This window comes from Sarcophilus harrisii, chromosome 2, assembly GCF_902635505.1.
Source record: "Sarcophilus harrisii chromosome 2, mSarHar1.11, whole genome shotgun sequence".
Taxonomy (NCBI): Eukaryota; Metazoa; Chordata; class Mammalia; order Dasyuromorphia; family Dasyuridae; genus Sarcophilus; species Sarcophilus harrisii.
In genome coordinates this window covers 622972078-622997374 of record NC_045427.1, presented here as the reverse complement: position 1 = coordinate 622997374, position 25297 = coordinate 622972078, and the positions used below count along the sequence as shown (strand labels likewise).

General features: G+C 39.6%; 2 protein-coding genes across 5 annotated transcripts; one reads left to right on the top strand and one right to left on the bottom strand.

Annotated features, from left to right (window-relative positions):
* Positions 1–15501, top strand: MTG1 (mitochondrial ribosome associated GTPase 1). 4 transcript variants are annotated; one of them, XR_004232555.1, is made up of 11 exons: positions 5–427; positions 3612–3676; positions 5056–5160; positions 8148–8228; positions 8935–8991; positions 9337–9427; positions 10400–10461; positions 12494–12594; positions 12889–12970; positions 14296–14408; positions 14940–15501. XR_004232555.1 is itself a non-coding variant. In XM_031956676.1 (11 exons), exons 1-11 carry the CDS (start codon positions 76–78, stop codon positions 15083–15085), a joined length of 1251 nt encoding a protein of 416 aa, XP_031812536.1. In that variant the 5' UTR covers positions 61–75; the 3' UTR covers positions 15086–15501. The 4 variants fall into 4 exon arrangements, 3 of the variants coding, with proteins under 3 accessions (XP_031812537.1, XP_031812536.1, XP_003754987.1); XM_031956676.1 differs by having other exon boundaries at positions 61–427; positions 12498–12594; XM_003754939.4 differs by lacking the exon at positions 5–427 and adding an exon at positions 1944–2144 and having other exon boundaries at positions 12498–12594.
* Positions 15502–20733: 5232 nt separating this feature from the next.
* Positions 20734–24070, bottom strand: SPRN (shadow of prion protein). The gene is given in 3 exon segments (XM_003754944.4): positions 20734–20762; positions 20765–21192; positions 23961–24070. Coding segments are annotated over 2 exon segments (435 nt in total). The 5' UTR covers positions 21171–21192; positions 23961–24070.
* Between the last annotated feature and the right edge of the window lie 1227 nt (positions 24071–25297).

The following is a 25297-nucleotide window of genomic DNA, read 5'->3' as shown; positions in this document are numbered from 1 at the left end:
GCCAAATCTGAAAATATGATTAAAGAGTCACAGTGTGCAACCATAGCTGCTACATAACTGCTCTTAACTCTGAAAATGCCAAAGAGCTCACACAAGTCATCACAATCACGATTAACTCTAAGAAACAAAACAAAAAACCAAAGAGCTAAGAGTGGTTATGAGCCAACAAGTTTTCTGTATTCTTTTGGAGAAGAGAAACTAGACACTGGCCTCCTCTGGGAGGAAGTGGCTTTCTTGAAGCCAAATCTTAATACATACAGCAATGGCCGAGGAGTAGACTGTGGCCCTGACACTGCAACAATAAGGCAAGTTTGCTTCACAGCAGGGCTTCATGATGGGACAGGAACTACAGGTGTTTGTCCAAGCTCAGGTACCACCTCGTATGAAACAATTCTGGGATTTTGCTGCAGCTATGTTCATCTAGAAGGTAAGTGTAGGGGCAATAGTTGGTACAGTGGATAGAGCACTGGCTTCGGAGTCAGGAGGACCTGAGTTCAAATGTGGCCTCAGACACTTAACATCTCTTAGCTGTGTGACACTGAGCAGGTCACCTCCCCAATTACCTCAACAACAACAACAACAAAATAATAATATAATGATAATTTTAAAAATTAATTAATTAGAAGGTGAATGTAAAGGATTGTTGTTATGCCAGGCTCAGGGCACAGCTTGCTTGTGGGGGTTTAGCTCTGGAGAAGGGTAGTTTTGGCAAGGGGATCTGACAAAAGTAAACCAATCAAATATTTATGTAGTGGTTAGTCTGCTAGGAGTAGGAAAAAAAAGTATTGGCTTCAATTACTCACTCAGCCAGTTTTAAACGGTATTTCACAGTGTCTGCTTTTCTGCACTAATAAAATATTTGCCCACGAAAAGAATTATGGATTTTGCTATCCATCTCTGAAATGGGCGGGGCAGATAAAGGAATTCAAAAGGTGGGGTATGGGAGGGACTCGAGAGCCAGGAGCTGTACTGAGGCTATAATAGTGCACTAAGTGATCTGCCAGCTGTTTGAATTACTTAGGATTAATTAATGGCTGAGTCAACCCTAGAGGAAATCTTAAATAATTTGGGTGAAGACAGAAAGTATATTAAATCTGCAAAAGGTAGGAAATGAGGAGAAATCTTAAGGGGCAGTCAAAATTTAAAATAATTTGCCCTAGCTAGAATGAGTAGTTGCCATAAAGATAAAATTTAACAAGGACAGGGAATGTCCCTATATTAAAGTCCTTCTGTATTCCAGCCTCTCCAGGTGAACAGGTGACTCTGGATTCCCTAAGTCAGCTGAACACAAGCCTCCAACTATCCACACCAAGCTAGGAAGGTTATGATGTTGGGCCGTGCATCTGAGCCTGAAGATCCGTTCATCAGCGTTTATTGGGCACTTTTCTGTGTCAGGAAATGTGCAAAGCGCTGGGGGCAAAAAGAGGCAAAAGCCCCTGTCCTCCAGAAGCTTACAACACCCTAACAACCATATACCAAGGGAGCCACCTAGGGGATAAACCGGGGACCATTTAAAGAGGCTTTAATAGGAGTAATTAGAACAATTAAAAAGATGTTACTGCTATTAGGAGGAATGAAAACAGAAGCATTTGTAGCACTCTAAGGTTTGTAAAACTCCTCACAACGCCGGGAGGGAGGGGCCGTTATTATTCCCATTTTACAAATGAGGAAACTGAGGCAGAAGGCGTGACTCTCCCGGCGTAACCACTAGAAAGTGTCTGAGGCTGAATTTGAACTCGTTTCTGTTTGCTTTAATGAGGGGAACATTCTGGAAGACCTCTGAAGTGGCTTGCACGCTTCCTCCTCTGACTGGGAAGTAAGCCGGCTGGAGGCAGGAGCTGTAACTGCAAGGGGAGCGCAAGTCAGGGGCTCATGCGCAGCTGCCAGCCCGGACCCCGCGGAACCCGGAACGAAAGGCGCCGAGGTGCGCCGAGGGAGGGGACAGGGGACGGGGGACGCGCCACGGGATGCGCGCCGCCCCGCGGCCGGAAGTGTCCCGCCCGGCGCCGGGATAGCTCCAGGAGACCGGAGAATGAGGGTCCCGGCCGGCGCGCTGTGGAGCGCGGCCGTGACCTCCTGGCGCAGCGGCTTCTCCTTCGCGGGCCAAGAGGTGGCGCGATGGTTCCCGGGACACATGGCCAAAGGTGAGAGTCGGAAGGAATCGTAGTACGCGGCGTTACTCACTCGCGAAGCCGCTTTGGCCTCCGACCCCCGCCATCTGGGCATGCGCGGGAACATCCCGCGCCACCAACATTTATTAAGCCCTTGTTGTGTACGCGAGATCTTTCTTTTGCTGGGCCCTGTAGGTTCTTTGCACCTACACATCCCAACACTTCCCCCGCCTCCGATAGCCCCCCTCTACTACGGGCCTGTGAACTCCTTGAGAGCATCGGCTGTCTGATGCTTAGAGCAGTGCCTGGCACACAGTAGGCGCTTAATAAAGGCCAGTTGTCACTCTGTGCAGCAGGCGGCCAATAAATGCTCGTGGCTGACGGGAGTCCCGCAGCTCCGGGCCGCAGAGGCGAGGCTGCAGAAGGGTCGCTGGGTGCCCGCCTTCCAGCCTTCCGCCTGTCGCCGACGTAGCTGAGGGGCCACCGCTTGGGGGAGCTGCCTGCCTGCTCGCTTAGCTGGAAGTGAGCCTCCCCTTTAAGTGGCCCGGAGCAGGGCTTTCGGGCCTCTCTTTGCGGGGACCAAACGCGCGCAGCCGAAGCAGATTTCCTCCCTGGTCAGTCAGAAAAATAACGTTGGTCTGAGTTAGGCGGGGAGCGCCTTAGACGGGCCTTCTTAGCGAAATTCGAGAAGATGAATGAGAAGACAGGTGAATGTCAGGCTCTTTGTTTAGTAGTAAGAACTTGTCAATCATTTTTTTTTAATTAGACTGATTCATTGAATGATTTCTTGGGGAGTGCTTTCGATATTGCCTCTGACCTTCCAATGAATTCTCATTTCTCTTAGTGGCCCAAACTCAGTCATTAAATCTCTTAATCATTTTAGAGGTGTTTCTGGTCCAATCCCAACAGGCTGTAAGGCTTCTGTTAGGTATTCAGTCTGGCAGTCTTCCCTGACAAGTGACATGCCCGGCCCTTCCTTGAAGACCTTATTTCTTTGGAATCAGGCCACCGCATTTTTAAACAGTTTTAATTGTTTGGAAGGCTTTCTTTACATTGAGTGGGAATCTGCTAAAATGAAATGGAAACTGATTAATAAACGTATGCAGAGCTGCGTGTAATTGTATGCCGTCCAGGTGAATAATAATTTCTTTGGAATTGCTATCTTGTGACAGTTCAGGTTAATTCTCACCCCATCTTCTCTGGTTGCCCCTTATGCACTAAGTAATTAATGACTCACATGTTTGAAGAGTTTAGAATTTGTAAAATACTACTCTATGAGGTGCTGTGAAATACTGTGGGTGTTAGTTATATTGTATTGTATTGTTTATATACTGTAAGAATTATTTCTATTTAACAGGCACAGAAACAAAGGTTGCTATTGGTGAAGTGACTTGTTCATAGTTACATAGCTGTTAAGTTTCTGAAGTAGGATTGAACCCAGATCTCCTTATTCCAGTGCAGAACTTTTTCTTCTGTCTTAGCATCTTCTTTATTTTGCAGGTCTTAAGAAGATGCAGAGCAGCCTGAAGCTGGTAGACTGTATCATTGAAGTGCACGATGCTCGGATATCCTTCTGTAGTACTGATCTCCTCAAAGAAAATGGCTAATAGGAAGGCAGGGAAATCATTTGGATTTGTCTCTCAGTATTTGTATTTGATCATTTCTTGTCTTTCCCACTATTTCTTCACCTCAGTTATTTGCATTTTTGGTCTTGTGAGCTTCTAGAACTATCTTTGGTCAGCCCCTTCCCTATTGGGTTCTGTTAAAAAAAAAACAAAAAACTGTAAATACAGGGTAATGTTCTTGTTGGTTTTCTGAAGGTCTTGGGAGCAGCCTTGTTTTCAGTAGAGTAATCACCACAAGAATACCCAGGTGTTAAAGCCCAAATCCTTTATTATCTCCTTCACAATCTAGTTTCCTTCCCTGGGGCCCGGGCCAGCTTTCTGGAGAGCCTTTTAGACCATCCTTGGTCTCAGTGGAGGAAGTGCATGAGGCCAGCCACCTTGGTTCTGTGAGCACCCTTCCCAGTCTGTATCTGGCCCTTCTGAGTCTCTCTGGCACTCACTCTGGTTGAGTTTGTCTCAGCTTTATATGCTCTATTTTGAGTATAAAGTAGTCATTATATCACTAGGAAACCATTATTTGTTGTAAGATTAAATCAATCATACTGAATTTAGAGAACTATTAATCATCATGTTAAACTAGATAACCATTGTATCATCAATTCCACTGAATTAGCACCTTATAAGAATCCTTGTTTTAAGTACAGAGTTCTGGCGCATAACAATACAGTGTCATCCATTAGGCTAATTATGCTATGAACCTTAACAGGCCTATAGTGTATGTTGGGAGAAGGTGATTAATTTTGATATTGGTAAGAGCTTGATTGATACTACCCACAGACCAGAAAGATAAGTAAGGAAAAAAAATCAAAATGAAAGTTCTCAGGTAGAACAGCCCAAATGGAATTTGTCCCTTTGTGAGTTGACAGATTCTCCATAGAGAGAATTTATATAATTATTTATCATTTTGATTGTCACTAGAAAGCAAAGATAATAATTTCACATGATAATTAAAGTACTGATAGTTTCTTTTTGAGCGACTAATATTTTTTCATCTTCATTCAGAGAGATCCTTCTAAGAGAGGAAGAATTCTGTATAAATGATCTTTAATGTTAAACTAAGGATAAGATATTAGGTAACAAAGTGATGTTATGGTCCACTGAAAACAGTATTGAAAGGACATTGGTTCTGTTGGAAATAGATAGGAATGTATTAGTTTGAATACTGGAACCATATTATGAGATTTGTTTTTCTTTATTATGTTGCCTTGTTGAGAGTTTCAAAAGAAGAAGCCAACTTCTGGTGGACTCAAATTAGAAATGGTTTATGTGTTTGGGAAATATCTAAGTATTTTCAAAAACTTTTCCCTTAATTTTGGAACATTCCATTATCTGGTCGCAATCCTTTATTCCAGGAAACTCTTGGAATTAAACCTCACCTGCTTGTACTTAACAAAATGGATTTGGCAGATCTTAAAGAGAAACAGGTATGGATATTTTTTATAGTCATCTTCAGCACTGTTATTTACTGTTCCTTAAAATTAATTTTTGTCAGGTATATTGCTTTAATCAAGTGCAGAATGGATTTATGCAAATAGTAGTCTGGAGAGCAGTTACTTGATATAACAAAAGAATTGCTGTTTTACAAAATGATCTTTATTATTACTTCAAATAGCAAACTTCCATGGTGCATTTTAATTATGGATTTCACCTACCAAAATCTTACTTGCATATAATTTCTCAGGAATTCTTTTTATTACATTTGTGTTATCACAGGAATGACTTTTTTTTTTTTTTTTTTATAAAGTGACATAAAGTAATTCCTGTCATAACACATAAAATCGAGCCTCAAAATCTTCTTATAAAGACACCTTTTAAAAATGAAGAATTTTGGCATCTTCCTTTACCTTACCACATTGTTCCTATTTTTCCTTGTTTTCTCAGTCAGTAGAAAGATTCAGTATGAGCATCACAGCATATTCAAAGTGTTCCAAAGTGCCTTCTTTAATACAGTAGAATGCAATCTTAAACAATACTAAAAGACATTCACTAAGATAGTAATAGAAGTATATTTAAAACAAAGAAAGTAATAAGCTAATACATGTCCAGTTGAAGAGACCGGAATTGTGAGAACAAGCAAAATCATGTCACATGAGGAACATCAAAGAATCTAGGAAATTGAGAAGAAGGAGAAGAGGGGTGAGTTTAATCCTAGGAAGAACTCACCTTTGGAAGGACATGGTAAGACTTGAGACTTGTGAAGATCTGTTATGAGTAACAGGATTTAACTCCAGTTCATGTGTGGGGAAAGGAGAACTAGGAACAATGGATAGAGATTTCAAGAAAGCAGGTTCAATAGACTAATTTCTTTATAATAGAGATAATTGAAAATGGAGTTTGCTGGACTGGGAGACAGTTTCCTATTACAGGAAGTATTTACATAAAGCCCAGTTTATTTGTGAATTTACTAGTTTGGAAAAGATTAATTATTAAATGCTGACTGTGCTAGTTGCTGGGAGAAATATAGAGATAAGATACAGTCCTGCTCTTGTGGAAGTTGTGGTCTAGTAGGGGATATGACATAAATATAATACAAAGTAATAACTATACATGAGGAGAGAAGGGAAAGACATACTTTAAATTAATTCATAGTGTAGATAGGAATTCAGCATGGTGGGAATGGGAGATGTTGCAGGTATAGGAAATAGCTTTAACAAAAGCACAAATGAATTAATGAAAAGCATTTATTGAGTACTTATTACCTACTAGGCCTCTTGCTAAGTGCTGAGCATACAAATAGAAAAGAGTGATAGTCCTTAGAGGGATAATAAATAGAGTTATAGGGCTGTCAGGGAACATTCCCTTTTCAGAAGCAATGGTATTTTTTGATTCCAATACTCAGAGAAGCAGATAATGTGACCACAGCTTTGAAAGCTTGGTTGGTACCAGGTAGTTTAAGGCTTTGAATGGCAGATTAAGGAATGTGACTTTTCATGTTAAATAGTAGGGAACCATTGAGGGATTTTGCCTGGACACTTGAAATGTCTAGATCTGTTCATTGTTGTGATCTTCCAAGTAAAACCATTCTGAGTTCTTTCAACTTCAGTCATGTTGAAATCCTTTAATGAAATGATTTTTAAGCTAAAAGGAAATTATCAGTAAGCCCAAACTCATTTTGCATGTGGAATAGAAAAAAAAGCTAGGGAGATTTCCGTTTCCCAGAATGTACACGGGAATTAGTGGCAGAGAAACACTGGACAGGACCAGAATCCTCTCTTTGGGATCATGTGATCATAGATTGGGAGTAGGAATGGACCCTCATTTTTTCAGTGAGGAAACTGAAACCCAGGAAGTATAAAAAGTGACTCATGTAGTGATCATAAGAAGTGGGACATGATCCCAGATCCTCTTAACTGCAGATGCTCTTCCCATGCTGTCTATTGTCCTCGGTTTTTTCCCATTAATCTGTGGTTTAGAAGCCAGGTATCATGGAACATTTTTTGCAGTGATACTTTGTTTTGAATTGTTTCTTCTCAAGTTTCTTTTCCATTTAACAAAGAGTAAGATTTCTTTTGAAATTACACCTGGATATTTTGCTAAATTACTAACAGTAACTTTGTTGACATTCAATAGAAATCATAGGTTTCAAATTACTTAGTCCATTGTATAACCTCTGAAATGCAGAAAGTCTAAGTATGTGACTTTTAGCTGCAGTCTTTTCTAGACTAACATTAAACCACAAACCCACACTATTATTGTTCATTTAGGAAATTCACAACCCAACTTTTGGGCTTTGGTGGTATTTTTCATAATGTGACCCTCACCCCAGCTGTGCAGTCATCTCATTGTCTTAACTAATAATTAGAAACATCCCTGCTGTGTAACATGAGGCAGTTACAGTTCCCCTGAGAACAACCAATTTATACTTAGTATTTTTAAGTGCTCACATTTGCAGCTTTAGTTGAATATTAATACGGCTTTTAAGAAATATTTTATTGATGCTCATTATTTTCCCATCACAGTTGTGGGGAGGGGAGCAGTGGAAGGGGCAATAGGAGAGAAAGGAGTGGCAGGAGCCAGACTGCCCTTTCCTTTTGTTGGCAGCTGGGGGTGCAGTAAAGTTCTGGCCTCAAGAAGAGTTGAGTGAATTGTGCTGCCTGGGTGGGTGATCATGGGCAAGCCTTTCCAATCTCTCAGCCTGTTTTCTCCTCTGAAAAAGAGGCTAATCATAATGCCTACTTCATAGGTAATTGTGGGGAATTTAAAGTGCTTTGTTACTGTAGAAGTGTTAGTTCCCTATACAAAGAAAAAGATGCCACTCAGTTGAGTGACTGAAAATATATGCAATATTGTGATCTAGTAGTCCTCATCCCCTCTACTTTGAGAAGAGAGGTATGTTTTACTATCTCTTTTCTGGCTCCAGTATTACTTGTAGTTATTATTTAACATGAAGTTATCTTGTTATTTTTTTTAGAAAATTTTGGGGCGTCTGAACAAAGAAGGAGTGAAAAATGTAATTTTTACCAATTGTTTAAAGGACGAAAACATAAAACAGGTATTTTATTTTCTTCTGTTTCAAAATTTCTTGTTTAATGTTGTAAAGGTAGATAGCAATATAAATTTTTTGAGTTTTAAAAAGACTTAATTATTTTCAAGAAAATTTAACTTTTCAGTTGCCTTTGCTATCAGTTATAAATCTCTTAGGTCAATGCCTCCTGTATCTCTTTTTTAGGATCAATTTCTGTAGGCATCCTCTAGTGAAAATTGAAAGAGCAAAGCATCAATGCATAAGGTTCCTTTGGCAGAGAGCATTTCATACTTAGACTGTTTCTTTCAGTGTTAAGTGATGTTTTCAATTACATTTCACTTCTATAAATAAAGCCTAAGTAAAATATCCTGGATGAGAGAGAAAATTTCACCCATTTTATGAGTGGTGACATTAGAGCACAGAGCAGTTAAATTATTCCTAAAAGTTGAAGAACAGAATGAGATTTGGGTCTCCTGGATCTGTGCTTAAAAAATCATTGTTTCTACAAATGAAAATAGAAAACAAGTTTCATATTAAAACTGTGTAGGAAAGCAGATGGGATATAGAGGTCATCATCAATTGTGCCCTTAAGGGAGGGAATGGGGGAAGGGGAATACTGGATTTTCTGCTGTCTTAACCTTAAATAGAAGAAATTTACTACTCTGTGAAGCCAAAGATCAACCCCATATAGCTGATTTTTTTTCTAACTTTTTTTTTATTGTATTTTTGGCAGATTGTTCCAACGGTTACTGAACTGATTGAAAGTGGCTACCGCTATCATCGAGGAGAGGTCAGCTGAACGGGCGAAAATTGGGAAGTAAGAGTGCTGAGGAGTTCTGTAATAAATCTGTCATGTGGCAGATATATAATTCAGAGTAGGTCAGGAACTGTGGGCCACAAAGAAAATACATTTGTGAGGCATAAAGGAACCAAAACCTTCTGTATTATGGTAGTTTAATACTCTCTTCTTCATTCCTGCCCATAAAAACATTAATGACCTTGTTTAAACTCTTGACTGATCCTGAGATTAGCTTTCCTCTGATACTTCTATCAGCAGAAGGGAGTCTAGTGTGACCTTGGAGCCTGTCTTGTAGGAGTACTCGGTTTCCCTTTTTTACTCAGCTTTTTATTGCAGAACCTGGAGTACTGTATCATGGTGATTGGTGTGCCCAATGTGGGCAAATCCTCACTCATCAACTCACTCAGGAGGCAGCATCTTAAAAAAGGTACTGGTTTCTTATTATGGTTCATTCTTTTTTGCTTACCTGTGGAGAAACAGACTTGGGGAGCAGAGAAGACTGTCAGAGAAAAAATAAACGGGAAGATTTGTTTTGTATTTTTCTTCCCATTGACATAAGAAAAAAAATACTATATACAAAAAAACTCATAGAGGTTTATCCTAATACTTTTTTCCAGTAAGAGCCCTGTCTGAAAGCCTTGTGTTGTATAGTGAATTTAATGTTCCATTGGAAAGTTTTCTCCTCGCTTTATATTTTATCTTGAGCAAAACCATTTCCATTACTACATTTTTTCCCATTTATGAAATGGGAATTTTTTTTTTTTTTGGCAAGCTTTGATGATTCCTTTAAATGATTTATGTTTAAAGCAAACTGGACTGGATAATCCAAAGTATTGTGGGCTCTGAAGAACTTTTACATCCTAGGGACTGACCTTCAGAGTCGTTGCCTTGGAAAGCCAAATGGATAATCCAGAGAGGTTTACTTCTGTTGTTCACATTTGGAATTCCTCTTTTTGGAACTACCATTGGAGTTCATTTATGAGTCACACAAGAAAATGGGTGTCTTTTCTAGTTGCTTTGCATTTTTAACCCTAATCTTGTTTGTTAGGGCAGCCATTAGTTAGTATGTGGCTACAGTTTATAGTACATCAAAAATTTTAAATCTATGACACACTTGAAATTAAAATTCAGTCTATAGGACTTGAATGAAATTTTCAACTTTTGGAAGGGCAGTACAGTTCTAGTTACATGGTAACCATTCAATAAATGATTTAGTGTATGGTGATGGAGTGGGTAGGGGAGGATTTCACTGGTAATTAGATAGTTTAAATTCTAGACAGTCAGTCTTTCACTGAGCTAGCTCCCCCAAGCACTTGATAAATATTTGTGGCATTGAATTTAATTTCTAGACTACATAGTGATTTTGTTATGAATTTGATTTTCTCTTTTTCTCTGATAGGAAAAGCCTCTCGAGTGGGGGGTGATCCTGGAATAACGAGAGCAGTTATGTCCAAAATTCAGGTATGTATATTTGACTGTTGGGGCAAGAGATCCAAATCATTCCTTTCTTCATGACTCTAGAAGTAGAAGGGGAGGAGCTGTTTTTAGCTGCATGGATTAAAAAAAATTAACTGGGAAGTAAATCTTTGATTCTCAGAATTTGACAAAAATGATTATGGTGCATAATGAATTGTCATCTTGTAGAACAGAAGACTACTCTTTTATGACCCTCTAATACACAAATTGTGTTGGACCTTGTTCAGCATGCTGTTTTTCAATATATGGCTGAATTCATTGGGACTCCATGGAATTCATCCAGCTAGAGATGTATTCTAATCCGACTCATCATTGAGCCAGTAATTTAAATAGCATTTTTTTCATCCCTGTGGTTGTAAAACAAAGATTATAATGTAATAGTACTTGACCTGAATATAGTGACTTCTGAAGCAGAATCCAGTATAAGGTGTATGCAAAGGGATTTAGTCCCTGCAGTACTAAGATCCCATGGTGATCCAAGAAGATTTCTAGTGCAAAGCTCTTTGAGCCTTGGAATGGAAGCCTGTGCCTTCATCCTGTTATGAGTAGCTTATTAACCTTTTTCTGAGTTTCAGATTCCTCATTTGTAATTTGGAACTAATATTATGGTGTTTTCTGCCTTACTTGCTTGTAAGAATTAACTGAAATCAGGTATAGGATTTGCTTTGTAGCAGAGAACTAAATGCCAGCATCCATCTGACTGAGTTTGAAGTTAAAGATAAAGGTGTATCGTTTAGCAAAGTACTTTGAATTCTGAACAAGAAAAATGTTCTCTTCAATGAGATGTTCTCAGTGGTTGTATGATGAGGACTGTATAGGCAGTAAATCTGTGATTTCATTTTTCTGGGGAACTGCCAGATGAAGAAACTGTAACATTTTCTCTGTAATTTATAGTCTTCATTATCTAGAACACTGAAAGTGATTTATTTGCCCACAGAATCCTACAGCTGGGATGTGTCAGAAGAGAAACTTGAATTCAGGTCCTCTTGGCTGCAAGGCCAGCCTTCTATCACTGCATCTTTCTGCCTCTCGTATTAAGAGTTAATTCCTTCCCAGTCTGTACTTTCTTGAAAAAAGAAAGGCTTAGTGAGAAGGAGGTGTAAACAATGGAACAAACTATTTGTTTCCTCCCCTGTTCTTTTTGTGAAAGAAAGCAAAGTTGAGCATGTTCTCCTTCAGGCTGAGGGGGGTGAATTTAGAGGAGAGGGTGGAACATGGACAAGCATTAACTGGAGTCAGCAGGCAAAGATGAGCTGTGATCTATGTCTTGGTAAGGAATCACTTGTGTCAGAGAGCTGATGAGTCTATTAGAGAATTTGAGCTCTATTACTGTCTTTATTGGGTAGCACCAAAACTTTATTCAGATGCTTCTTTGTGACTTTGGTTTTTGGGTTCTGGAGCGATAGGCCAAATAGTGTGAGCTTGTGTATCGTCTCCCGGTCTGGCAGGGTTTGGACTGTGAGCCCAGTGACAGCATCTTTATTTTGCCTAAGTACCAGCTTACCTGATTGCATACTGGCCTGTCATTAGGCTACTTGCAGGCAGATGACTCTTTATTTAGGCTATCTAAGCCTTAGGGGCCAGTAGTCTATCTATATACCATCAAAACCGTAGATTCCTGAAATCAATATTAATGCTTTCAACCCAATATCTTTCTTTAGAAAGCGAGGATGATTACATTTTCTAAAGCTGCCGGTGTAATATTCTTATTTTGCAGATGTTGTTCTTTATTTATTTTCAGAGAGGACCAATGAATCACTAGAACGAGAATCGTAGAAGTCAGTGGAACAGCAAGAATGGGACCCTGACTTTGCAGCTCTTAGACTAGTTAGGTTTGTAGCTTCAAGGTCAGCCTTTTTTGGTAGTAATAGTTGTGTGCCCTTGTGGGCAACAAGTGCCATGACTGTTGCTTTCACTATTGGCAGAGTAAAAAGAGGATCCTCTTTTTGGGATTATTTTTCTATATGATAGTTCAGTGATTGGCTCTGTCTTGATGATAGATTCTGTTTCTGCCCAGCCAGGTGTGTGAACGGCCTTTGATGTTCCTGTTGGATACTCCTGGTGTGCTTGCTCCACGGATCCCGGATGTAGAGACAGGACTGAAACTCGCCACTTGTGGTGAGCTATATTTAAGTTCTTATGTAGTACCTGGTTTATACATGCTACTTCAAGATGGGGCCAGATTGATTATAGCTATTTCTTTTTTTCTCTCTATTATTCTCTCCTGCATATTCTACCCATGTGAACTGGAGATGTTTTCTTACTAGGAGTGCCTCCTTCTCCAGCCAGCCACATTCTATATGTCTTTCTTCTGTGTACAAATTTTTATGTATTTCTAATAGATTGATTGGGCAGTTCTGCACTCAATGGGACTCATGTTCTCCTGTTTTTTTTTATTTTTTCTTCACATAGGAACTATATTGGACCATTTGGTAGGAGAAGATATTATTGCTGATTATCTTCTTTTCTCACTTAATAAGCAGCAGCAGTTCCGGTAAGTAAAAAATAGAATGGCATTTACCCATTTATCTCTTACATATTAAATTTGTCTAGAATGATCTTACCTTCTGGACTTTTCTCAGTCTTACTCATCTACTATGGGGTTTTTGTCATCATCTTTATATAGTCAAAGTCGCAAAGTGACAAAATTGGAAATCATTTCAGTGGTCATCTAGTCTGGTCAAGGATCCTTGCTGCAATTTATTTGACAAGTGGTCATTTGACTTCTGACTGAAGAATTCCATTTAAGGGGAAATCTGCTCCCCCCTGGGTTACCTCATTTCACTTTTGTATAGCTCTAATGATTAGGAAAGTTTTCTAGACACAAAGCTATGAGTAATAATGTATTGGCAAGTGGAATAAAGACCTATAAACATTTTGACTAGATGTCATGCTTGACCAAATCTCAGGTGACAGGATAAATGTAGAATCTTGAGCTTGGAATAAAAAAAAAAAGGACTTTGCAAGTAGACTATGAGCAAGACATGCCTAGATCATTGTTCTTGGGTATTTGGTGACCTCCAAACTCAGTATACCTCAGAAGCATTGTATGGCAGCCAAAAAAGCTTCTGTAATCTTTGGCAGCTTCAAGGGAGGCTAATTATGCAGGAATAGGAAGGAACAGTCCTGTTGAACTTTGCTTTGGTCACAACATATCTGAAATACTGATTTCAGGTCTGAGACCCACTTTTTAGGAAGGATATTAATAGGTGATGACCAAGGATGGGAAGGTATGTCCTTGAGAATAGACTCTTGGGAGTGTGGGGAATAGAAGGGGAAATTATTAGAACTGTTATTTAATTGGTCTAAGAAACTGTTTAGCTGGCTCTTTACTAAAGAAGAGAAATTGGTGCTCTGGGGGTTGAGTTGTAGCAAGTTGCTGGGGGCTGTGAGGACGGAAGAGTTCAAGGCTCACCCAACCAGCAAGTATCTGCATATCTGGAGGCCAGCTTTCCAGCCATCTTGCCTCTCTTGACAGCTGGAGATCAGAATGAAAAAACGCACTCCTGTGTGAGGCCATGCATTCCCCCTTCTTAAAGTGCTCAGGGGCTGCTTGGTTACTTACTATGTCTTTTAGATGAGATTCTTATTCTTCTGTGTGTTGGACTAGGGGACTTCTGGAGACTCTTTCTGCCCTGAGGTTCTGTGATTAGGTGTTGCATAAAGTGATTTTGGTGAACCTGATTGACTCTTGAACTTTGACCTTCATAGGAATTTTATTTCTTCAAAACATGTTTTTTGAACAGTTGCTGTTTGTGGAGGTATTTTTATTGATATCTTAAATACTTATGTTTGGCTTTGGTGTTCTGGATGCTATAGGTATGTGGAGCATTATGACCTGGGGGAAGCATGTGATGACATAGGAAGTGTGCTGAAGAGGATTGCCATAAAACTCAAGAAGATTCACAAAGTGAAAGTGCTCACAGGGACTGGTGAGTCCGAGGAGGATGCAGACTGAGGGGTGGCTTCCAGAGGGCTCTTTGAAGTGATTAATTGAAGGCAACCATAAGCCTTCTTTCCAAGAACAGGAAGGTAATCAACCTCCTGCTTTTTTATAGAAGCAGCCTCAGTGGCAAAGATGCTTTGGGCTGAGAGAATGCCCTTCTAGGTGGGTCTGTTTTTCCAACAGAAGCAAGCAGAGCTGTGAATGCCTTTGGCAACTCATAAGCAAGATAAAAAGAATTGAAAAGAATAAAAAAAGAAAGAAGAGAGGGAAATGGAAAAAGATGTGCAAGGACATGGCGTATAGAAGATATCAATAGTTTCCTCAAGAGCCAGGGCAGATTAATCTTAGTCTGTATAATAAGTTAAACTCAGTCTTGCTTATTTGGGATTCCTCTTTCTTCTTCCCTTCCCCCTCCCCCAAAAAAAAAATTCTCAACAATGATATCATTTTATACTGCAGTCTTGGGACTTTGGGTTGTGAGCTCTTGTGGTACTTACATTATTTTTTTACCTCATAGGTGATGTTAATGTCATTCAGCCTAACTATTCTGCAGCAGCCTATGACTTCATTCGAAGCTTCCGCAATGGGTTACTGGGTCAAGTGATGTTCGACACAGCTATTCTGGAAGAGCCCCAGGAAAACACAGTTCTGCCTCCTGAGTGAGCAGGGAACATTCTTTTTTTGCTCCTACTCTTGGAGTGACTCAGGCGAGTCACTCGGCTTGTTTAGGTTCAATTTCCTTATCTGTAAAATGAGGGAGTTGGAATAGGTGATTTTGGAATAGAGGTCTCTTCTAGCTCTCAAGGTGAAACTTTGAAACCAAAGTCCAAGAAGTAGCTGCTGTCTTGGTGGGGGCAGCAACATCAGAGGATTTGGCATTGATTTTCATAATATCTTGGCAGAATAATAAAGTATAGTTTATGATTTCTCCCTAAATCAATGACAAATATATTCTCAGGCCTAGGATCCATGTAGTGGGCTAATCATTGAGTCTCCTTCAGATACTGTGTGTATTCCTACAGGAACTCTTTATCCTTTTTCTATTTGGATAATAAAGGAATTTTAAAAGTAAAAACAAAACAAAAAAAACTTTTTTGAATCATTGATAGCAAGCTGTGAGAAAGAGTCGAGTCTTTGATTTGATTTAAGTTAACTTGTTGAAGATTTTGATTATCATCTGAATCAGCTGTACTCCAGGCCAAAAAGTCAATGGTTTTGCCAAAAGTAGAACTTTGAGCAGTTATCCCAACATTTTTGCTTATGAACCATTTAAATGGATACTTTCTTAACTAACCACCTTTGTACCACCTACAGCTTTGTTCCATATATTAAATTCCTTTTTAGGAAAGTCACTAGTTTGAAATGTTCTTAGCCAGTTATTTTTAAAAGTTTATTGTTAGGAACTTGCTGTTCATGGTTGCTATTGAAATATTCTAGAGAGTCCATTGCTTGAGAAATAACCAGTTTTCTAATATAATGATTTATTTTTATAGTACCTTCAAAACATAAATTAAAAACTTGAACAAATTTGGTTGAAAAATACCTTGTGGTTTAATACAAGAACAGCTGCCATCCATCTTGTGTTGTAGGGAGGAAGTCCAGCTAAATTAATTCCATTGTTGCAACAATAATTAATTAAAGCCTGGGAAAAAGTCATTCAAGCAGTGAGCCATATATAGATGTATATATATATGTGTGTGTGTGTATGTCATATGTCACATATATGTCAGATTTGCATATATATATATGTCATGTCAAATAGAGTAAATTTTAAGACTAAAGACATCAGACCTGCCTGTAAGCTCCTTCCAGTCTTCAATAAATGAACAATTGTAGTCTTTATTTTAAAAAAAATTTAATCTATTCCTAACCAACAATTAAGATAGTGGGGAAAAGTCATTCAACAAATGCTTATTAAAAGGAATATATTTTCATAGTGTTTTAGTCAATTGAATTCTGCCTTATTAAAAGTTTTTTTGGAGAATTTTATTGAAATAAATTATTTGAGTTTTTTTATGGAGGAGTTCTTAACCTTTAACCTTAACCATCATGGTTCCCTTTGGCAGTCTGGTGAAACCTATGGCTCCAATCTTAGAATAATATTTTTAAGTTTAAAAAAAAAAATTATAAGGTTACCAAGGAAGCCAAGTACACTGAAGTATAGTTATAAATATTTTTAAAAGTTCAAGGACTTCAGGTTAAGAACTCTTGGTATACTATAAGGAGATAATGGCATCTGGAATGTTAAAAAGAACAGATATATTTGGACTCTTTGTACCCGTTCCAAATCTGTCCACTCTAAACACCACAGGTGGGCCTTTTCTGATGCATTCTAATATCATTGTTAAGGATGATCATGTAGCAGTTTTGACAGCATTGCACTATATTTTCATAGTCTTTTTTTATGGTCATTTGGTCTCTGACTTTATGGATAAGAAAACAGACTCAGAGAATGAAGTCAGTTGTCTGAGATTATACGTTCACCTGAAAATGGGGCTTAGGGACATTATTGACTAGGGAGAAACAAAAGTAATAATTATAAAACTTTATGATCATTGCTAAATACTGAATATATTCCATATTCAAATTTGCCAAAATTAAAGAAAATTAACCCTATCTTGAGAAATATCGATGTGATATCTGATATGAGCCTACTGTAAACATTTCCAATTTTCAAAGTATTTAATGTTTAGAATGTTTACCCAAGTGAATCCTCATATAAGGTACATTATTTGACCTCCTTGATATAATCTCTGATCATGTAGTTTTAGTTTTTTCCTTATCGTTTAGTGGTACATCTGTCATGCTTCAAACCATCTGGAGGGTAAAGTTACTATAGAAACTCATCTCACTTTGTTTAAACAGCAGACTTGTTAAAGCAGTTGACTTGCATTTGGATTTAGATGACGGTTCTAACAATAGCAAAAATAGCTGTTAAAGGGAGAGTTCAGAAAAATGTATATCACTCCTGAGGTGGAGATTCCTGACTAAAGCTTTGGAACCGTTTTCACTGCTCATCTGCTTAATCTTCCAACACCATTAAAAAAATACTTTGATTACTATTCAAGAAACTCTCTTAACAATTCTATAAAGAAAATATCAAACCCCTTAATTTTCTTATTGTCTTAGACAAACCTTCAGTAGTAAAATCTCAAAATGATTTCTATTCAGATTCATAATTCAGATACTAAGAAAATATAAACCTCAGGGTTGCTGGTTTTATATTTTAGTACACCTGTTAATTCATTGAGGTGTGTTCCTCCTCCAGCAGTATAGATATCGATCCATCTATGCTTTTAAATTTTTTTCCATGGCCTCCCATAAATCTTAGAGAACTAGAAAAAGGTTCCTAGTTCATTAGTTAGACTCTGCACAGGCCCATTTTCCTGCTCCCTCCTTCTCCCTCCCAACTTTAGTATTCACTGGCAGGCCACTCCTTGGTACATGGAGTATCCTGTGGAACCTTTGGTGAAAGCATGGACCACCATCTCTCTGCCAAATTTGACTAAAGTCATGATGAATATAGCGTCATCTTGGCATGCAGAGATAGACCCATGCTTATGACATTGGTTTCTCACCATAGAGATAGGATATGATAGTGTGAAGGGAGAGACAAATAAAGGGAGACATACAGCAGTGCTCAGACCTTTAGAAAAAATGCTTGGTTCATTGTCCTTTTGGAATCTTCATTGGGGTCTGTTCCTCCAGATTTATTATGGAAACAATGAAGCAGTTGCCTAGGAAAAAGTTTTTGTCTTTGGCTGCTTGCTTGATCTCTTGTTACAGGCCCTTTCACTTCCATTAACCGTTAAGTGTGTTAAAGGAAACTTTTTTTTATTTTATAATAAAGTCCTGGGCAAGTCACTGAATAGCCAGGAGAAGCAGGTATTTAGGTCTTTGTATTAGAAGTCCAAAAGGCACAAGACCTCTGCAGGCCTAGCATTCCAAAGCTCAGGTTCTGAGCTGTCAGTCTAGTGCTGCCCTGACTGGCTCTTTAGCCAGAAGCACCAAAGATCATGCTGACCCTCTTTTAAGATTTTGTTGGTGGAGGCATGCCAAAAAAATCTGTGCACCTGTTATTTTAATTTTCTCTCTTAGGAAAGGAAGAAAAACTTTTTCCTCTGATACTGAAGACCTTTCTCTCCTTTCTGTTATTAAATGACTGTCTTAAAAATCAGAACTTCTTACTCTTTTGGATGAGAGAGCATGATTAGTTAGGTACAAAGACCCTGAAAATAGTTGGGAAATAGCTGAATTGTAGAAAGATGAACTCTCCTGAGTTTCATGTTGGTACCTGAAAATAAGACAGTTTGGCCAGGAAGAAATAAAACATTGGTTTTTAGTAAATATCTCAAAGATTTTCTGAAATTAGGATGTTGCATTCTTGTAATGAACTTAACTTTTTTTTGTAGGTGAACATTCTTTTAGGTCTCTACATTGCACTTCACTGAATTCCTTTTGCTGGCAGAAAAAAAAAAGTGGCAAATTATAATAGATTTTATTGAGGAGGGCAAGGAAATAAGTTCTATCCTTAAATCTCCAGAACAATTTATATAGAGTACCCAGCCTTAAAACTGACTTCAATTTTGATTTTTTTTTTTCCCCATTGGATAATGAAATCCAGATTTCCTCAGTCTCTCTTTCAAGGCTTCTCTTTGAAGGGCATCTGAACAGAAATAAAACCAAGTTAGTTACTTGTCAACTAGAGGAACTTGGTCCTTAGACCTGAGGGCTTGACTTTTGTGGGATGTTTGCATTTTTTAAAGCTTGGTTCAGACAAGATTTCCATTTTCATTAATCTTCATGATGAGTCACTCAGGAGAAAGATTCTTGGGAGTTTGAAAAACCTTTCTATGAATCAGAAACCAGCTTTTACTCCTAGGGAAGGAATAGTAGAAATTTACTTCTAGGAGGAATAGTAGAAATTAGCAGTTAAATCCCTACAGGTGATGGTTGAGGACTTCGTTGTGTAATAACTGATCTTGGTAAACAAAAAAAAAAATGTTGAATGAAAAAGACATTCAAGTTGAAATGTAATACTTCTTTCTCCTCTAAAGAGAGGCTAAAAAATTTAGCTTCTTATTTCATACTCTATGAGTATTAGATCTTGATCTCCCAAACTCCTCAATCAGATGTTGGGTACAAATCCAGGAGGCAGGGAAGTGAGGCTTCAATGAGGTGCTCATCAATTTCCAGAGTGGCTAAGTGTTGCCACTTCCAGAAGATAAATCTGGTCATTGGACTGTACTTGAGGAGTAAAGCCAAAGAGAGAAAGTGTGTCCAAGGAACAGAAGCCCTTTTGTAATGTCCTTGGCAGGGTCATCAAAGCCCCTTACCATTAGAAATAAATTCCTTTTTTTGGTTTAATGAAATGCTGATTCAGAGACACCTTTGTTTTTCTGTAGCAAGTGAATTTCTTTTAGGGCCCTACCAAATTGTCCCCTCTTCTGTTGGATTTTGTTGAAATTTAAATTACGCCCCATGATTTCATGTGAAAGGGCAGTATGAGAGGCAGGCCAAGTTTTCCCTCACTTTGAAACTCTGGGATGATGCTGTTGCTTATCTGAGTGATAGAAAGCACTCCTCTCAATGTTACCTCTGCTTCTAGGTGTGTCCCCAACTCTCTTTGGCTTCAATTTACATATCAGAACATCCATTGGCGCTCTTTTTGGGTGTTGGTCATTGGGCTTGAGCTTTGGCTTGGGCTCAGCACCTCTTAGGTTCCTCTCTGAAGAGAGTATGAGAGTTGGGGCATGGCAGTTAGAATCTGGTGGAATAGAACATTAGGATTTTCTCTTGTTCTCAGCACCTCCAAACACTTGGATAAGTAAGAACCATTTTGAAATTACATGAGTCAGTTCCTATAACATGGACCTTAAGGGTGAAGAAATGGGGAGAACTATTATTTCTGGGGATTAATGCTATTGGGTATGGGGCTACATCAGTGGGCAGCTATTGATGCCATAAAAGAGTGAACTGGGGAAAATGCCCATCTTTCGAGGTGGTTCACCCTCAGTACAAGAATTACCTAGAGTGGTCCTCTTCATGTCCCAGGTGTGACCTGGTGCTCTTTCACCTCTGGGCCTGGATTCATTGGCTCATCTCACCATCCTCAAAACCCATTAAGGGTTTTTTGGCAGTTAAGAAAGAGCTCAAAGGAAAGGAATTAGCACAGCTCCTTAGAAGCTATTGTAGAAAATAAAAGATGAAACCATTAGGACAAGAAGGTGAGGCTGAAGAAGGTGGAAAGGGACGGGTGGGGCAGATGGCACATGAAGCAGAAATCATGACCTTCCCAGAAAAGCTAATCTCTAAAGAGGAAACAACTGAAAGAAACCCAGGTCAAGCAGAGACTGAGATTGGGCTCCATGCCCCAATGGTCAGTCCCTGATGTCCATCTGAAGCTGTAGACTCCTTCCCTCGTCTGGTTGCCATAGTAGACTTCTGTCTCCAAGCCGTCGTTCATGCCTACCTCTCCGGATATTCTCCTCCCGGCAACCCCAGCAATCGCTCCTGCAGCTGCCCCTGCCGCAGCTCCAGCTGAGGCAGCCGCTGCAACTCGGAAGGCTGAGCCTGAGGAACTGTAGCGAGGGGCAGACTTCACTCTCACCCGACTGCTGCTGCTGCTTCGACCCCTGCCACGAGCTGCCCCTCGGGCTCCACCTCGACCTCCCTTGCTGGTGACATTCTCACAAAAGAAAGCAGCCAGAAGTAGAAGGGTCCAGCATGTTACTGTTGCCCAATTCATCTTCAGAACTGGAACTTTGAACCTATGGGAGAGGGGAGGGAATGAAGTCATAAGGCTGGTCCCTTAGAGGAGCAGAGGAAGTGCTGGTACACTGGTGTTCAAAGCCAATGGGACAACCCTGTCCTCTTAGTCTTGGCTCTCTGGGTTCATCCTCCAGGAGTGGTCCAGAGGTAAGGCACAGAGTTGCTCTGGAGAAGACACAAATCAGATCCCGCTGTATGTAAATTCAAGTCCACCCAAAAAACCCCAGTCTTATCTATTTTTGACTTATATAGGGATTGAGAGTGAGGATGGCTATAGAGACATAGTTGAGGATGCTGTTTTTTTCTCCATCCCTCTTTCAGCATCCTCCAAGTATGCCCATATTGTCATCTTCCTTTCCTATTTCCTTATATATCCCAGCCAAAAATGTCATCTTCATCTGACCTGATAACATTGCGGGCCCTCCCATATGTAGTATTTAGCATAATTGGGGTTATATTCATTGGTATACATGCCGTATCTCCCCAGCTAGACCGTATGCTTCAAAAGGACAGGGACCATCCAGCACACCACATAGCATATAGGATACTTAATACTTTGTGCCCTCATGACACTTATTACCTATGTTGAATTCTACTAAACTGTAACTCTTTGAGGGAACAGCCCCCTCCCCCAATATATAATTAAAAAGAAAAAAACCCAAACATTCAAACTTTGGAACTTTAAGTGAGTTCCAAAGAACCCAGCAGAGCACTTTGTATGCAGGTGGTGTTTTAAATAAATGCTTGTTGAATTTCTGCACCATGAGACTCAATTCTGAGAAAACTCTGGTAATTGTTGCAGAATTACCCTCAGGGAAATGCCAAGAAATAAAATAGTCCCCACCCTAAATCATTCCTGCTTCCTCATTCTTTCTGTTTCCTGCTCCTTACACACCAGGTCTAGTGTCAATTATAACCCATTAAAATGTATTTCAGAGGCTGGTAATAATTGGTATTCATATAATGCTTTAAAATCTGAAAATTGCTTTAAATTCAGTCTCATTTTAGTCTCCCAGTGCCCGGTGAAGTATGTATTATAGTAATCACCAACCCCATTTTAGTGCATAAGATAAGTGATATTCAGATTAAGTAATTTGTTCAGGGGCACACCGCTAGTGTCAGAGGAGACATTTGAACTCAAGTCTTCCTATCTTGATCTCCCTAATCTTGATTGTGTTGCTTTTGTCTGGAACCAATTTGTTTGCTTAGAAAATGGATGTATCGTGGCAAATGAGGTAAATTTCCAGAGTCCCTAACAATTTTTTTACTGGAATTCCTGATCCTGGGAGGGGGCCACTTGTTCTTGCTTTATTTTCCTAGATGGAGGTGGAGACACATTCTCCAAACTCCTGAATGGAATTAGGTTTTGAGGTCAACTTTAATGGTGCTCTTTTCCCCTTTCACTACCCACCTCTTAAATGCCATGGTTCATCCTCCAAGCTATCTTCCTGTCCAGTAGTTTTAAGGAAGAAATGAGTTTGACGTGGACATGGACAATATTGGCTTAACAGCAAATCTGTCTGGTCTCATAGAACTTATATAATCTTTATCTTCCCTTTAAGAGCTGCAGAGCACTATTTCCTCTCCTAGGGGAGCTTTGGGAATATATTCTCTAGGAACCACTTCCCAGGAGAATCTTCTACAGCCAGTTTGAGTGGGGGAAAGGAAGAGACTATATTTTTTCCTTACCCCTCCTTTTTCATTAGGGGTAGGTAGAATTGAGGAAGGGGAGTTTAGGGAGGAAAGGAGGTTGAAACAAAAACTGGGGCCCCCATCCAACTCCAGATTGCCCCCCCCCCAAACAATGGCTGTTAAGAACTCGCATGAGTGGTCTGCATTGGGGTCCATTTTGAGAATCTGAAAAAGAGGTGGGCAGGAGAAAAAAGGATGGAAGTTGTTAAATGAAGGAATAAAAAATTATGGAGGGAATAGAAGGAACATGGAGGGAGAGAAATAAGGAATGGAAGAAGAAAAGGGGTGTCTTGGAGAAGGATAAAAAGGGATATTAATATAGCACTGAACGAGGAAGAAAATTTGGGACAAGGGAGAGAAGATGAGAATGGCTATGAAAAGGAGGGTATAAAGTGAAGAATAGAAGAGCCTGAAGTTAGAGATGTGATGGATAGGAAGAGAGGTAGGATAGAGAAAGAGAAAACAGGGAGAGATGAGAAGAAGGAATTTGGAGGATGGAATGAGGTAGGGCTGGAGCCACAATTAAGGGAGCTTGATAGCAGCCCAGGAAAAAAGGGATCTTCCACTATTATTTAGCCTCTTCAATCCCGCCATTAGTGCATTCCCTTCCTGGAACTCTTCTGTCACCATCCCTGGATCCTTTAGCTCTCCCATATCTTTCTGTCCGCATATTCCAGTGGTCCCACTCCCTCCCCCATTTTTATTGCGACCCTTTTATAGTCCATCTACATCCCCTAGTAGCCTCCTTTTTCTTTTCTCTTCCCAACCCCCTCTTCTGGTCCCTTTTCCTTGCCCATCCCCCTACCTTCCTCGTCCTTATGGTTCAGAAAGCAGGTTCTGAGACTGAAAACAGATCTAGGGTCAGAAGCTGAGTGTAATGGGGAAAAACCCTGATTATGTGCTTTTCGACAAGTCACTTAGCCTTACTGAGGCTCAGTTTCTTCATCTGTAAAATTAGCAGTTTAGAAACCTGGATAATCTCCAAAAATCCCTTTCAGCTCGAAATCCAAACATCTTCCTCCCAATTCCTCCCACTCTCTTCCCCCCCTCAGCTTTCTGATGGTGAATCACTTACCCAGTGAGCTCCAAGACTAGACTTCCCTTCAGAGAGCTGCTGCTGTCCGGATCTATGGTGCTGATCCTGGGAACCCTACCCCAGCAGATGGCAGATTCTAGACCTTCTTCCTAGATAGAGGAGAGGGTGCAGAAGCAATGCTGGTTCCTGACTTGCGGCTGCATCGGAAGGACTCCTCCCAAGATGAGGAGGTGGGAGGAGGGTGAAGGATTGAGGCTCAGCCCTCTTGGCATTTCAGGGGTGGGCAGGATCTACAGAGCTCATGTTCCCACCCTTTTCCCCTCCCCTCACCCAATCCCCTTCCTGCTCTGGCACTCAGTGAGCTCTACTCTCCTGGTACCATCCCTCTTTGTTCGAAATGGCACCTTTTCTTTACCCTAAAATCAGCTCACAGGGATGTGGAGCAAAGACCTAATTCTAGAAGGTGGGTCAATTTTGATAGATTGTATCAGTGACTTGTAGGAGGTAAGGAGGGTGGATGTAAGAGAAGATACCCTAGAGAATGGGGAGGAAGCACAGCTAGGATGTAAGTGTGTATCTGCAATGTCTAGTTAGCACAAGTGTCCCATAAATAAGAAGTGCTTAATGTTTGATGAATTGAATTAAAAAATTAAGTTGATCTAAGTGCTTCCTTATCTGTGACATTTTGAAGGGAGCTATCACAGTTCTCTGTCATCTATTTTGTAAGTTAGACAGGCAGCTAAGAGTTGCAGTGGTTAGAGAGGTAGACATAGAGTTAGGAATACCTAGCCTCAGAAACTCAAGCTCTTAACAAAATAGCATTTTTACTGTTTTTGTTGTTGTTTGCTTGCATTTTGTTTTCTTTCTCATTTGTTTTCTTTTTTGATCTGATTTTTCTTGTGAAGGAAGATAATTGTATAAATATGTATACACATATTGGATTTGATATAATGTTTAACATATATTGGATTACTTGCCATCTAATGGAGGGGGTGGGAGGAAGAAGGGGAAAATTTGGAACACAAGGTTTTGCAAGGGTCAATACTGAAAAATTATCCATGCATATGTTTTGAAAATAAAAAGCTTCAATAAAAAATAAGGCTCTAGAGAGACAAGAAATTAAGGAACGTTTTTCAATAAAAAAAAGAAACAAACTCTTATGGCTCAGTTTTCTCAACTGTAAAATTGGAATGATAATAAAATAATAATAATAATATCTACCTCTCAGGGCTATTGTGAGGATCCTCTGAAATATTTGTAAAGAGCTTCTTCCACCAAAGCTCAGATTGTTTTACATTCTGAGAAACAAACTTTATTACATATCTCAGACAGGGTCTGTCAATTAGTCAGTTAACAAGCACTTGTTAAGTGCTTCA